Below are 12,209 nucleotides of genomic sequence, written 5' to 3' on the forward strand. Positions count from 1 at the left end.
AAGAGATTTAGAGAAAAAGATGGTGATGAACACATCGGTATTGTTTTATATGGAAGGTGCACAGATACTACAAAGACTGTTCACAGTTAAAAGTCTATAGGTTGTTAGACAAGGATAACCTAGAGAGATGTCTGGATAAAGGAATTCATCCCATGAAAGACCACCTGAAGGCGTAATGGATTTTCCACTGCAGTAAATTACTCAAGGTTTCCATTGGCTACTGCTCGCAAATTTTTGAGGTTGCTCAACATGCCTGAGAGCTTTACAAACAGCTGTAGGTATTTGTCAAAGCCTTTGAGATACTTGGGTTTCTACTCTGCAGAAAATGCCAATTTTTACCCTTCACATTTTGAAAACGATCTACATTTTGAAAGTTTACTACGGAAATGAAATTGAGGAGATCTGGTGTAGAACCATGAAATTCTTCCTTTGGATAGTATTGATACATTTTGTAAGAAGAATATTAGGTAAATGAAGTATACGACTATTAAATATGAGCTGAAGACAGGTAAAATCAGTAGCATGTACTAATAGAAAAGGCAAACCAAAACATGACGCAGAGATCAAATCCAAAAGCAATGGTCTCCTTTGTTTGGATTGAACGTTTCCTCAATATCAACATGTTCCGACAAAACATTTCAATTTTGCCAAAGTTGCATTTTCTGGCAGAAACGGAGTCCGTAAAAAGCATCTGACTAGCTCAAGCGCGTGTATTCCAAGTGATTCCTTTTGTGTTTTGCGGTTTTCATCCACTGTGGAGGGAGCGAACACTCACTGAGCCCCATTCATTCATCTGGCCTGCCATAAAAAAGCACGTCTATTTTAAGCGCGTTGTAAAATGGCACATGTCACTTAGCCGGGCTGTCTGGTCACGGGACCGTGGGCCAGGAATCCCTCTCTGCACCCACCCCGCGCCCAGCCCGGCGGCGAGGGCAGCACCCTGGGGACACATCAGCCCTGCACACCCAGAGGGAGCACGTACCAAGTGCCTCCTTCTGGAGACATCTGTAACTTCAACTCGCCACAGCAACAGGGATGACTCATGAATAGAAATTTGTATTTCTGTCTCTCCCCCCTTTATTGTATCTTTCTTTCCGAGATGAAAATCGCTATCTCGGAGCTGAGCAGCGCGAGACAACAAGCCCGTCACAAAAGGGATCGCCTGCCAGAGTCCAGAAAGGGTTAAGGCAGCAGTTGGAGAGGTTTGGGGTGACGTCGTGCTTCTGGACGCCTGAGAAGTCTCTTGAAGGTAGTTCCCCTCTGGTGAGGATGGGAGCGAGCCGAGGTCTGAAATCCGAGATCCCTCGCAGCCTGGAGCTGGTGAGGTCCCAGTAAAAGCTGTTTGCCTGCCTTCCCTTGCTGAGCAGTCACACCGCTGCACCGGCCTGGGCAGTATGGAGCGAGCCCTCTGGACACACGTAGGACTCACCCTCCTGCAGCTCCTGCTCATCTCCTGCTTGCCGAGAGGTACCGTAAGTCAGCGTCTGCGTTCCCGGCACGGCCAGAGCAGTCCCTTTCCTTCAGTGTGGTCAGAGGGGTTTGAGCTCAGGGGCTGTCATGGGCAGTGGAGAGATCTGCAGGGCTGGTAATAGTAGAAGGAAGGGGCTCTGCTTTATTTATTCCTTTCTCGCCGGCACAGAGCATGTGTGGGGGGAGGTCTGCCCAGGGATGATTTCCAGGCAAAGTTAATAGCCTTAAAGAGAAACAACTGGCTGGATTTGTTTGCCAATGGCCATCAAGAAAAGGGTATGCAATCACTTCACTTACTACTGCTTTATTTTCTCAACACTCAGTGCTAAGGAAATGATGATAAAAAGAGGCATTTAAGTCTCCGAATTGTAAAGCGTAATTTGTTTAGTTTGGCAAGACAGAGACTTTCCTCTCCAGCCCCAACACCAAGAATGAAGGCAAGGGAGGAAAAAAGTGAAGGAAAAAAAGAAAACAAAAGCCACACATTGTTTCCGATCTGGGCTTTAGTTCTGCCAATATTATTCTTTCGAAGGGGAAGCCTCGTTAAAGCAGAATGATCTTTTTTATAGCCAAGCCTCGCTCCAGATTCTGCTGAACCAGCATGTTCAGTTTCTTCTTGATAAGGTTAAGCGAAAGGCATTTACTGGCGAGTGCAGATTCGCTGTCGCTGCGGCCACGACCGTGGGCTGGTTACACCTGGGAGCAGCTGAAGCTGCAGATGGCTGTCAGCATCCCGCGGGCTGCCTCAGGAGCCAAGCCCTGAGCGCTGGGCGGTGTGGTGCCCCCGAATCGCCCGCCCTTCGAGCTGTGGGGTTGTGGCAACGTTAGCTGCCAGGTAAGCACCTCGGGGGGACGCAGCAGAGCAGGGGAGGTGCCAGGCATGCAGGCAACCCCATCGTGACGGCTATAAATAATCAGTGTCAAGGACGGGGCTACAGAGCCCACCCCGCTGGGGGCTGAGGCAGAGGGTCTGCCTCTGTGGTGTCCTTCCCTGCTGGGCCTGGGGGCCCAGGGTGCTGGTGACAGGGTGACTGATCCCCTGCCAAAGCCTGGCCCCAGGGCCACCAGCACAAAGCACAGTCTCACTGTCCCACGTGCACCCACGTTTTGTCCCCACAGCAGCCTGTCCCTCTGCCATGTGCCAGAGCTCCCCTAGGCATGGGCAGCGGCTGCCTGGTGCTGTGGAGAGGCTCATTGCCCACTCGTTCTCCCCAACACCAGCTCCTCACGCACCGGGGGCAGTGACTGAAGGGCCTGGGGGTCCCACATCGAGGACAGCCACCCCCCTGCCCCCTCCGTCCTCACTGTGCCTCCGTGCCCTGTCTCCAGAGGAGTCACCGCCATCAGCGCTCGCCCTGCATGCAGCGGTGGGAGGGGTGCTTGGAGCCACGGGAAGGATTCAAAAGTGCGGTGGCCTGAGCGTGTCAGGGCAGGTTGGAAAATAGCATTTTGCCTCCTCCCCACAGATGTATCCAATTTTTATCCCTATTTATCACACCCAGTTGCACAGGGCCTGCCTCTGGAGTTGGGGGCAGGAGTCAGGGGAGGTCTGGGAGTTGATTTCTGGAATAAACTTGAAGTGCAAGTGACTCATATTTCCTTAAAAATATATGTGTGTTTGTGTGTGCTCCTGCCTATCTCAACCCTCCCCAATCTCTCCTCCCCTCCCCCTTTGTCCTCTGTCTAGAGCCGTGGAGCCCAGATGCACTCAGATGCATCCAGATGCATTCAATCTTAGCAAATGGGTTACTTCAGTTCACACGTTTAGGTCCCTAGCTTGGACAAAGGGGGAGAGACTCGCTTTTTGGATCGGAGGAAAGCTGGGGTTACTCATGCTCAACCCCGAGGCCACCTCACGGGGCTCCCGGGAGTCCCGTTAAGCCCTCCAGTGCCCCCTGGTTTGGCTTGTTGCCCTCCCCGCCGCAGGGGCAGAGGGCTGGCAGCTCGGGGGCACCCTGCGCTCCTTGGCTAGGGCTGAGCTACAGCCCCAGGGCTGCCGCGTACAGCTTGAGGTGGAGGCTCAGGGATTTTGCTGCTGTCTGTGTGGGCTGTTTCTATCCAGGCAACATTAGCTGCCAACCTGCTCCAGGTCTGACACCGCTACAGCAAGCAAACACTCAAGACAGCGCCAGCACCACTTCTCCATGTTTAACACAGGCATGTCCCCATGTCATGTGCTCATGGATTTAGATATTGCAGCTGTTTCTTTTCTACAGATTCCCAAATATCCTCCCATATCACAGCAGTCTGGCTTTGTTCCCCAGCCCCGTTACTGAAGGCTGGGCTTTCCAACCTCGTGCAAGCTGCCACTATCTCAAAAGTACCGCGTTCACACCCGCTCCTGTTCCTTGTCTTGCAGCACAGGAAAAACAAAATCTCTTCCCAATCACACTAGTGTAATTTTCCTGGCCAGAATAAGCTTCTCTATCCCAGAAACAAATCAAGGCCTGCTGGGTAATGTAGCAAACTCAGTTTCAGCCTTATCCTGGCTGTTTTACAGCCCTGTCACAGCCCTTCTTGGATGAACACGCGATGCCACGGTGCCAATAGTGAGATCAAAAATGCCGTCCCGTAATTACAGAGGAGAAAGTGGAGGACGGGGAGGTTTAGGGCAGACGTCTGCAGGTTGCTTTAGATGCTATAAACATCCCAGCTCGTGGCATAGATGATGGCCTGTAATTTAAATCCAGCCATGACGAAAAGATACAGAAAGAGGAAGCTGTGGTGTTTTGAGGGCAGGGGGAAGACGCGTGCTGAGGAGTGCGAGGTTTAAACTGGAACAGCATCTGAGATGCGGCGGAGGCGTGTACGCCTGCTGCAGCGCTCCGGGCCTGTGGGCCAACTGGCCTGTCCCCAGAGGGAAGGCAGGGATTAGAAGGGCTTTGTACAAGAAAAAGGGGAAAGGAGCAGAGCTGCTACTTGGAGTGTATGGAGTAGAGCTCTATCTTGTGTCTTACAGCTCACTATCTGGAAGAAAGGGCTGCTCAAATGTAGGAAGAAGCGAAGCGGGATGTTTCTAATAGGAACGAGCACCCTGCCTGAGGCCTACCTGCCCTGCTGTGCTCCTCCTCAGCAGGGGTAGGGCAGGCGAGGAGGGGCTGCAGGGCGGGCGGGTTTGCTGGGAGGAACATGGGCAGAACATGCGCAACCGGTGGGCATCGCAACTGAGGCGGAGTTGGCTGAGGGGTACTGGGACCATCAGGGCTTTATGGTATAGAAAGACTGAATGGATGCTCCTATTTGCACTTAATGCTCTTTATCCATTAACCCACTGCTGTAGCTTCTAGGTGGGCAACTCCTACACACCACAAAGAGGAAGCACAATTTTTACTTGGCTTTCCTTGATTCTTGATTTTTCTTATGGACAAAGCAAAACAAGGCAGTGTGGAATGAGGTACAAACACTGGAAGTCATATGGGAACTCCTGTTAAGGACCTGATGGAGACCTCAAAAAGGACTTTTTATTGAAGTAACAATTCTTCTTGAAGCAGAGGTGTTGTGATTTGTTTATCACAGCCCAGTCAAGAGTGGAAGCTTGCAGGTGTAAAAGAGGCACCACCGTAGGAGCATGCTGAAGCAAACCTATGTCCTATTGGGATCAACAGAAATATTTATTTCTGAATTTTATAGATATATGTTTAGTAAGTGGACCAAGTCAGCTTAGTATAGTAGACCTCACCATGTGTTCACATGTTAACTTTTTAATTTTATTTATTTTTAATGAGAAAATCTTTCATTTTTTCCCCTCACATTCATGGCTGTGTAAAAGTGCACACTGACAGTTAGGAAAGGATGCAAACTGGCTCACTGGAAGAAGCAGTCCAATTATTCAGCAGTGGCCTGCAATCCATAAATGAAACACACTGAGTAAAACTAAAACAGGGATGTATTTTAGCTCCTCTTTTAATTAGCTCAGCTGCTAAAAAGAATAATAGGCACATAATTTCCTAAAGGGAAGCAAGCTTCTTTAGAGATAGCGTTATTCCCTTTCGTCTTCTTAACCTATTAGGAAAATAGGCATCGTTTGCACAACGGGTTATCTGAGGGATAAAAAGGTTAGGAATAAAGACCTGCACTTCCCATCGTTATTAAGGGTTTGGGGTTAAACTGTTCTCCAAGTGCACCAGTTAAAACTTCTTAAGGGAACAACTCTCTTCCTTTCTGAGGTCTGTTCCTCTTGGCCTTACTAAGTGAATCCAAGATGTTTCTCATTTCCAGTTGAGAAATTCTAGATCTTCTGTGTGCTCAGAGCTCTTCATGTTGTTAATGTCCATACCCATAACACCTATGGGATAGGAGCCAGCCTGCACAGTGGTGCAAGGAGAGTAGACTTGAATAAGGAGCAGGATAAAACAATCATGAAAATGAGACAGACATGGAGAGAAATAAACGTGTTAGCTTTTACTAGATTTCACCTCTGTCAGATTTATTCTGTCTTTAAATGAGAAACCTTCATTTCAGAATTATTACATGGCTGAACATTTCCTAATAAGAGCCTTAAGAAATTGCTCCTTCAAACTCAGATGCTTGCTTCTTCTGCAGAGGCAGTAATTGTTATTGAGCATCGTGCTGAAAAAAATAAAAGGCAATCAAATAAAAGGGGACATATTCTCATTTGTGGAACATGAGCTGTTTGAATAATCACTTTGAAACAGTCATCGTCTATGGACTTGCATTTTGGAGATGTATATGTTTGTATCTGCTCTTATTTACAATGCACTTTTAATTTGTATGGCACTTTTCAAAGCAATTTGAAATGATGTTTCTTCGAGTGTAAGTATTGTTACACCAGCGTGCTGATGGATAAACCGTGGCATGGGAGGAAAACTCATCTTTTCTATGTAACACAATGGATGTGTAGGATGGGAAGTTCCATCAGCTCAGATCAAGGTATGGATGTCCTTATAAAACACTTTCTTCCATGTTATGATAAATACATATATACAAGGTCTCTCTTGTAGGACTGTGGCGAACATTTAGGCTTTTTTTTTTTATTATTTTTTTTTCTTTTTTTTTTTTTTTCAGGGAGAAATGGAGACTGCAAACTGGCTTTCTGTTGGATCAGTTGGATCAGTACTCTGATCCCTCTATGTAGCAGCTAATGCCAGCACAAAGATAGGGAGTGGGAAGTCAGGGACACAATGGAGGGAGATGTCCCATTGCAGCAGCAGCATGGATTTATATCAGCTTAAAATGACTACATTAAAATGACAACAAGCCATTCTTCCAAAGAAGTAGAAGACATCTAAGTTAATTGCTGTAATTGGGCTTGCTTTAATTCACCTTAGATCCTAGCCATATAATTTTCCTAGCTCCAAGCCCTTTGGAACAGAAATCCCCTTTCTGTTTAGTAAGGTATCTATGACAGGCAAATTCACCATGACAAGAAAAGTGTGCTAAAATTGAAGTTTAAGAGTGATGAACTGTCTGGCCCACCCTTGAGGCAGCAATGTGCCTGTGAATCTGTGAATCACCAAAGTTTTTAGCCTGACCTAGTAAGATAAACCAAAATGGTTGAAGCTGGTTTACTTGAATATCCCAAGCTGCAAGCTGCAGTTGGTTAGAAGTTCACTAGTATGTGGATCACACCTTAACTGTTTCCACGCCCCCAAACCCATTAATGTAGACTCCCTAAAGATGAAAGCTAAGAACTCACCACACTGCCCACCACCATCTTACATTTCATCTGCATCCGCATCCCACAAGAATCGCTTTTCTTATTTCCTTATTTTCTTATTATGACTGAAGAACCTTTTACTATTATTCTAATTTCCTTCGCAAGGTCAAGTTCAGCTTGGCTTTTGGCAGCGCTCCCTTTATCCCTGAGCTCTAAGACATAGCTTTCTTTGATGATCAGACTTTTTCCATCCCTCATAGGTCTCCGCTTTTCCCTCAAATGAGAGATTTGGCTGGGCTCATTGCATATCCCATAGGACTCATCACTGTCCTTTCCAGCAGACCTTGTACTGAATAGAACTAGTGCTTTAAGACAGCCTGATCCTTACAGCTATTTCTTCTTTCTTGGGCATCCTCTTTGAACTCACTGGCATAAGAGTAAGTAACATACCTCCAGTCTTCAGGGGGAGTGCTAATGGAGCCTTCACTTATCTTCCAAAGAGACTTCTGGCTTTTCCGAATGGCATGGCAAAAACTGCCCTTTTGGAAAGCTGCATTTCCAGTCCATTTCAAGCAATATTTCTGTCAAACCTCCATCGCCATCTTTCCCAAGTACTAATAAAATATTTCATTGTGGGGGCTTCATCACCTCACCTTCTGAGGTCCTGCAGTTTGGAAAAGGATGGTATTTGAGGTTTGGCCAGGACAGGGATGGCTGAGTCACACGCGTGCCCTGACCATGAGGGCAATAGGAATAACAGACCCATTTGTGTGAGGGAGATGACAGCTTCACTGCCAACTGTTCAAGCTCCTCTTCCACACACCGGGCTGCCTAGCCTAGGCACATCTTGGCTGAGGACATTAGCACCTCTTGAAAAGGTGAAGCAGGAATAAGAAGCAAATAAGAGCTCTCTGGGCCAGAGCAAGTGAGGGAAGTGGATGCACTAGACAAGTTAAATCACAGCTGAATTTTTTGCAACTTTGTGAATGGAGTGCGTGACAGCAGAAGCTTGGCAGTCCAGCGGATTAAAATTGTATTTCCCCTTAAAGCTATTAGAGCACCAGGAGTAACCTTCTTCCACTCCTTCCCTGGCTCCTGTGGGTATACAGCACAGAGGCAGGCAGATAAGCAGCACTTGTACAAAGGCAAACACAGAGCTGAATCAAAATCAAGAGCAAAGGCTGAACACTTTGCCTTTTCAGTCTTGAGAATCTGTGGAGAACCAAGGCCCTGTCTGCACAGGGATGTCAGTAAGCATTAGAGCATCCAGTAGATCAGCCGTGCACTTCATTCTGTGCTGGCCCCTCTGTGGCTGCTCTTCATCTGCTTTCAGCGGCTCAGCTCCCAGTGCAGGCTCAGCCACCACAAGAGCAGGAGCTGGCTCCCTCGAGACACTCCTGCGGCACCTTCTCCTCACTGTGGCTCATCACCTGCACGCAGGTTTTCATGGAGGAAGCTCAGGGCCTGCCTGTTAGTGGGGACAGCTCCCCGGGGAGAGGAGTCTTTGGCTCCTCCAAACACCCAGCTTAGTATCTGAGAGCAGGGGAGGTGGCGGTGTGTCTGTGATGAATTGCCTTCTCTGGAACAGCCCTCGGGCTGATGCTGCCAACAGAAAGGCCATTTAGAGCCCACAGAAACGTGGGCACTGCTGGGGAACATCCCCTCCCACTGCTGTCTGGCAGCAGCAGCCGCTGAGAGCTGCGGGATCTGAAACGCGCCCCTGTGCTGCGGGGGCGAGGCGGTCTCTCTAGGTACAGATGTCAGCAGAAAGAATGAACGTGCACCCACCCAGACCTGGAAACACGTGAGAACTACCAGCTAGGCCGCATGTTACCACCATACTCCCCCACTGCTCCCCCAGGCTGGACTCAAAGCAAGAGGAGAAACGTGGTGCTGTGTCCTGCCAGGCTGCTGAGCCCCACGGGCATTCCCCCAGCACCTTCCCCCGGCTGTTCGCCTGCCTTCCCACACGACTACTTCTTGCTCCGTTTCCGTGGTCTTGAGCTGCTTCCACATGCACTGTCTATTCCTGGATTTAATGGGTTTCTCTTCCATCATTAAAATCCCATAAATTAATCCGCTGTTTATTTGCCTGTTCTGAGACTTGTTTGTTGATTTCAGCCAAATATTTTGCAGGGGTTGTCAAGCAGCCTCTTCCTGCTTCTTCCAAAATCAGGTCAAAGCACTTTCTGGACTATGTTTGACACTGGGAGACGCAGCCACTGCCTCCACGCCAGCCTGCCTGCTCTGGAGGATTATCAGCTAGGCCCACAGTGTACCCTGTGATTATCGCAGCCGCAGCCGGCCAGGGCCCTTTTTCCAGCAATTCACTCAGTAAAGCTCCCCCTGCTCCTCCCTGCCTCAGCCTCTTCTCTTTTGGGGTAATAATGGCCAAGTGTGGCTGCAGGGAGCTGCCAGTGGGGACATGGTTAATGTTCCCCAAGTGCACAATAGGGATAATTCTTCCTCCCTGGGGCCCAGGCTGAGCTCAGCAACCCAAACAAATGTTTGTTGCGTGCAGACTGCTCTGTGCATCTCCCTCTTGCATTTCTGAGGGAAAGTGTTCCTTGGCCTGCTGCTCAGCAGGCAGGAGATGTATGTGCAACACAAAAGGGACACTACCACTATTAAAAGGGTACATCGAGTCTTTGCACAAGTTTCCTTAAAAAATAGCTTCTACAGATCTTCAGAATAACAGACTTCATGATTTCTTTGAAGAAAATCCTAGACATGATCACTTAAAAAAAATAAATAAAAATCCTCAGACCCACAGATTTCCCTGTCAATGAAAATATGCTGCCCAAACTACCTGCGAACCTGGAAGGGAACTCAATGGTCAGTGAACCAAAAGACAGTCTGTTTCCATTGTCTCACTTGAAACAAGGGCAAGAAGGAAGCAAACAGCAATATTGCTATAAAATCATAGAATAATTTAGGTTGAAAAGGGCCTGTGGCGGTCGCCTGGTCCGGCCCCTCTCAGAGGGAAGCGCTAACCCGGCAGCCACGTGGTGCTGCCTGCGGCCTGGCCTGGCCAGGCTTGGCATTTCTGCACGGGTGGAGATGTCTTGGTCAGCCCTCATGGTTCTCTCTGCCTGTGAACATTTGGATTGTTTTAGCTAGCAAGAGATAGCTACACCCCAAATGGATAGAGCCATTTCATTAATGAGCATTGGCAACCTTGAGAGAATTTAGATTTCCAGCTTGAGCTGGGAGACCGAAGAATTTGAAGGAAGCTTCGCGAAAGCTCCTGAGTGTTAGGTAGCTTTTTATTGCTCAGGCTTTGGGGATTCCTCCTTCAACAGGGAGCGAGACACCAGCCCCCGCACACCACAGGAACAGCGATTGCCAGTCATGTATGATGAGATGGATCAAGCTGAGTGTCAGTTCTAATAAGATAATTAGACACGTGTAATCAATTCGCTCTGGAATCTGAATCAGATACAGATCACAGATAAACGGCTTCATTAGAAGAGAATAATAGCTATAGGTTAAGAAGTCCCAACTTGGCCAAGCTGATTGACTGCTGTTCTGGGAATTAGGAGGCATGGGTTTAATTCCTGGCTCTGCTATTGTTTTTCTCTGGGACCTTGAGCAAAGTCACTTCACCTCGCTTGTGCTTCAGTTTCCCATCTGGAAAAAGCACTTTGTAAAGCATGCCGAGATCTACAGGCAAAAGGCTATATAACTGCTGAACACTAAGGTCATTTGGATGCAAGAACTTATATTGGAATAAATAATTACAGAATGTTATTGAATGACAGACGTGGCTCTTTTCTTCCTTTTGGAATGGTTGTGGCTGGGAGGGAACAGGAAGGTTTTAGCGCAAACAGCAGCCCGGTTTCCAAACTCCGAACGGCAGTGGACTGGGAAAGGTTCAGCTGCGAGGAGCACCAAGGGCTAAACTTCATTTCCCAGCCAAAGGGAAAAAAAATGAAGAAACAGTTGGTGGTCCCTTTTTGATGGAGCAAATAAATATCGTTAGGGAAAAGGATAAGCTTCCAGGAACCTCTTCATGAGCCCGTGGAGAATCCAGTGAGACGGAGCAGCAAGGTTCAGTGGCAGGGAGCTGCGTCTGGCAGATGCGGTAACTCGGTTATGAGGCACGACGACAGCAGAAGCAGCGGGGTGAGGAGGGAGCCAGGGACGGGCCCAGGCGGGAGCGCTGCACCTTAGAGATGTGTGGCTGGTTGTGATGGCAATGCAGCTCTGTCACTCAGAGATTAAAACAAAAGAAAAAAGGATGTTACCTAACCACAATAAAAAAAAGAAAAAAGGGGAGGGGAGAGGGAAGAAGAAAGAGAGAGTCTCATTATGCTTCCTTCATGCCTCATCTTCCCAGGCTGCTCTCACACTTCTCACCATCAGGCTCCATGAAAGCAGCCGTCAGGTCTGTCAGCTGGCTGAGGCATGCTGACAGCCGCGTGCACTCATTAGATTTCAGTTTGTAGACCTTAGACAGCGTGCTGGTGACGGAAGGTGGGGTCTGCACTTACTGCGGCAGCCTGGAGTCACACCCTGAGGTATCACAGTGCCCTTTCCTAAAAGGGCACTTCCAGCATAGCTTAAATACCAGTGTATAAGGTTATGCTAGATAATAAAAAGACATTAATAATGTTATCATATTAGAAATGCCAGACAAAACAAACCTTTATAAATAACGAAAAATCTTGTTTCCTTTGGCAACAAGACTGAGCATAACACTATGTATTTCTGAGTGAAAATAGGGAGTGAAACTGGCGAAAACCCAGCTGCGAAATTGGCCTTTCCTGCCGGACACCCTCATCTTCGACAGCAGCAAATTCACAGGCTGAACAAAACATGCTCACATAGCTTAAATAAAGTACGCTGTATACGAGGCTGTAAGTCAGGCTGAGATCTGCAGAAGAGTTTCTCACATGACCTCATCCCCTGTTTTTTTTTTTTTTTTTTTTTTTAATAATTATTTTTCTCAGTGCTGATGTGGAAGGCCCTGCAGAGAAAAGAATTAAATAACCATATTCCTTACGTCTGCTGTGTTTGCCTCCCCTGGCTGTCCCTGCAAAACTGCCCGTGCGTCCCTCAGACACCCCAGCTGCTATTTGGGATGTGGGTTACCACCTAGTTTGCAATTTTCTACACTGAA

The 12,209-nt window shown here is 47.9% G+C and overlaps 1 protein-coding gene across 2 annotated transcripts in view; it reads left to right on the forward strand.

Annotated features, from left to right (window-relative positions):
• Positions 1 to 1,394: 1,394 nt before the first annotated feature.
• The window catches only part of PAMR1 (peptidase domain containing associated with muscle regeneration 1), a gene marked incomplete at both ends in the record, with an annotated part of 51,689 nt that continues 40,874 nt past the window's right edge, over positions 1,395 to 12,209 (forward strand). For both annotated transcript variants that reach the window (XM_084288446.1, XM_084288447.1), the window contains one exon: positions 1,395 to 1,467. In XM_084288446.1, coding sequence (XP_084144572.1) covers positions 1,395 to 1,467 — 73 coding nt within the window. The remainder of the gene's footprint in view (positions 1,468 to 12,209) is intronic.

The sequence above is a fragment of the Netta rufina genome, assembly GCF_964035555.1.
Source record: "Netta rufina genome assembly, chromosome: 5".
Taxonomy (NCBI): domain Eukaryota; kingdom Metazoa; phylum Chordata; class Aves; order Anseriformes; family Anatidae; genus Netta; species Netta rufina.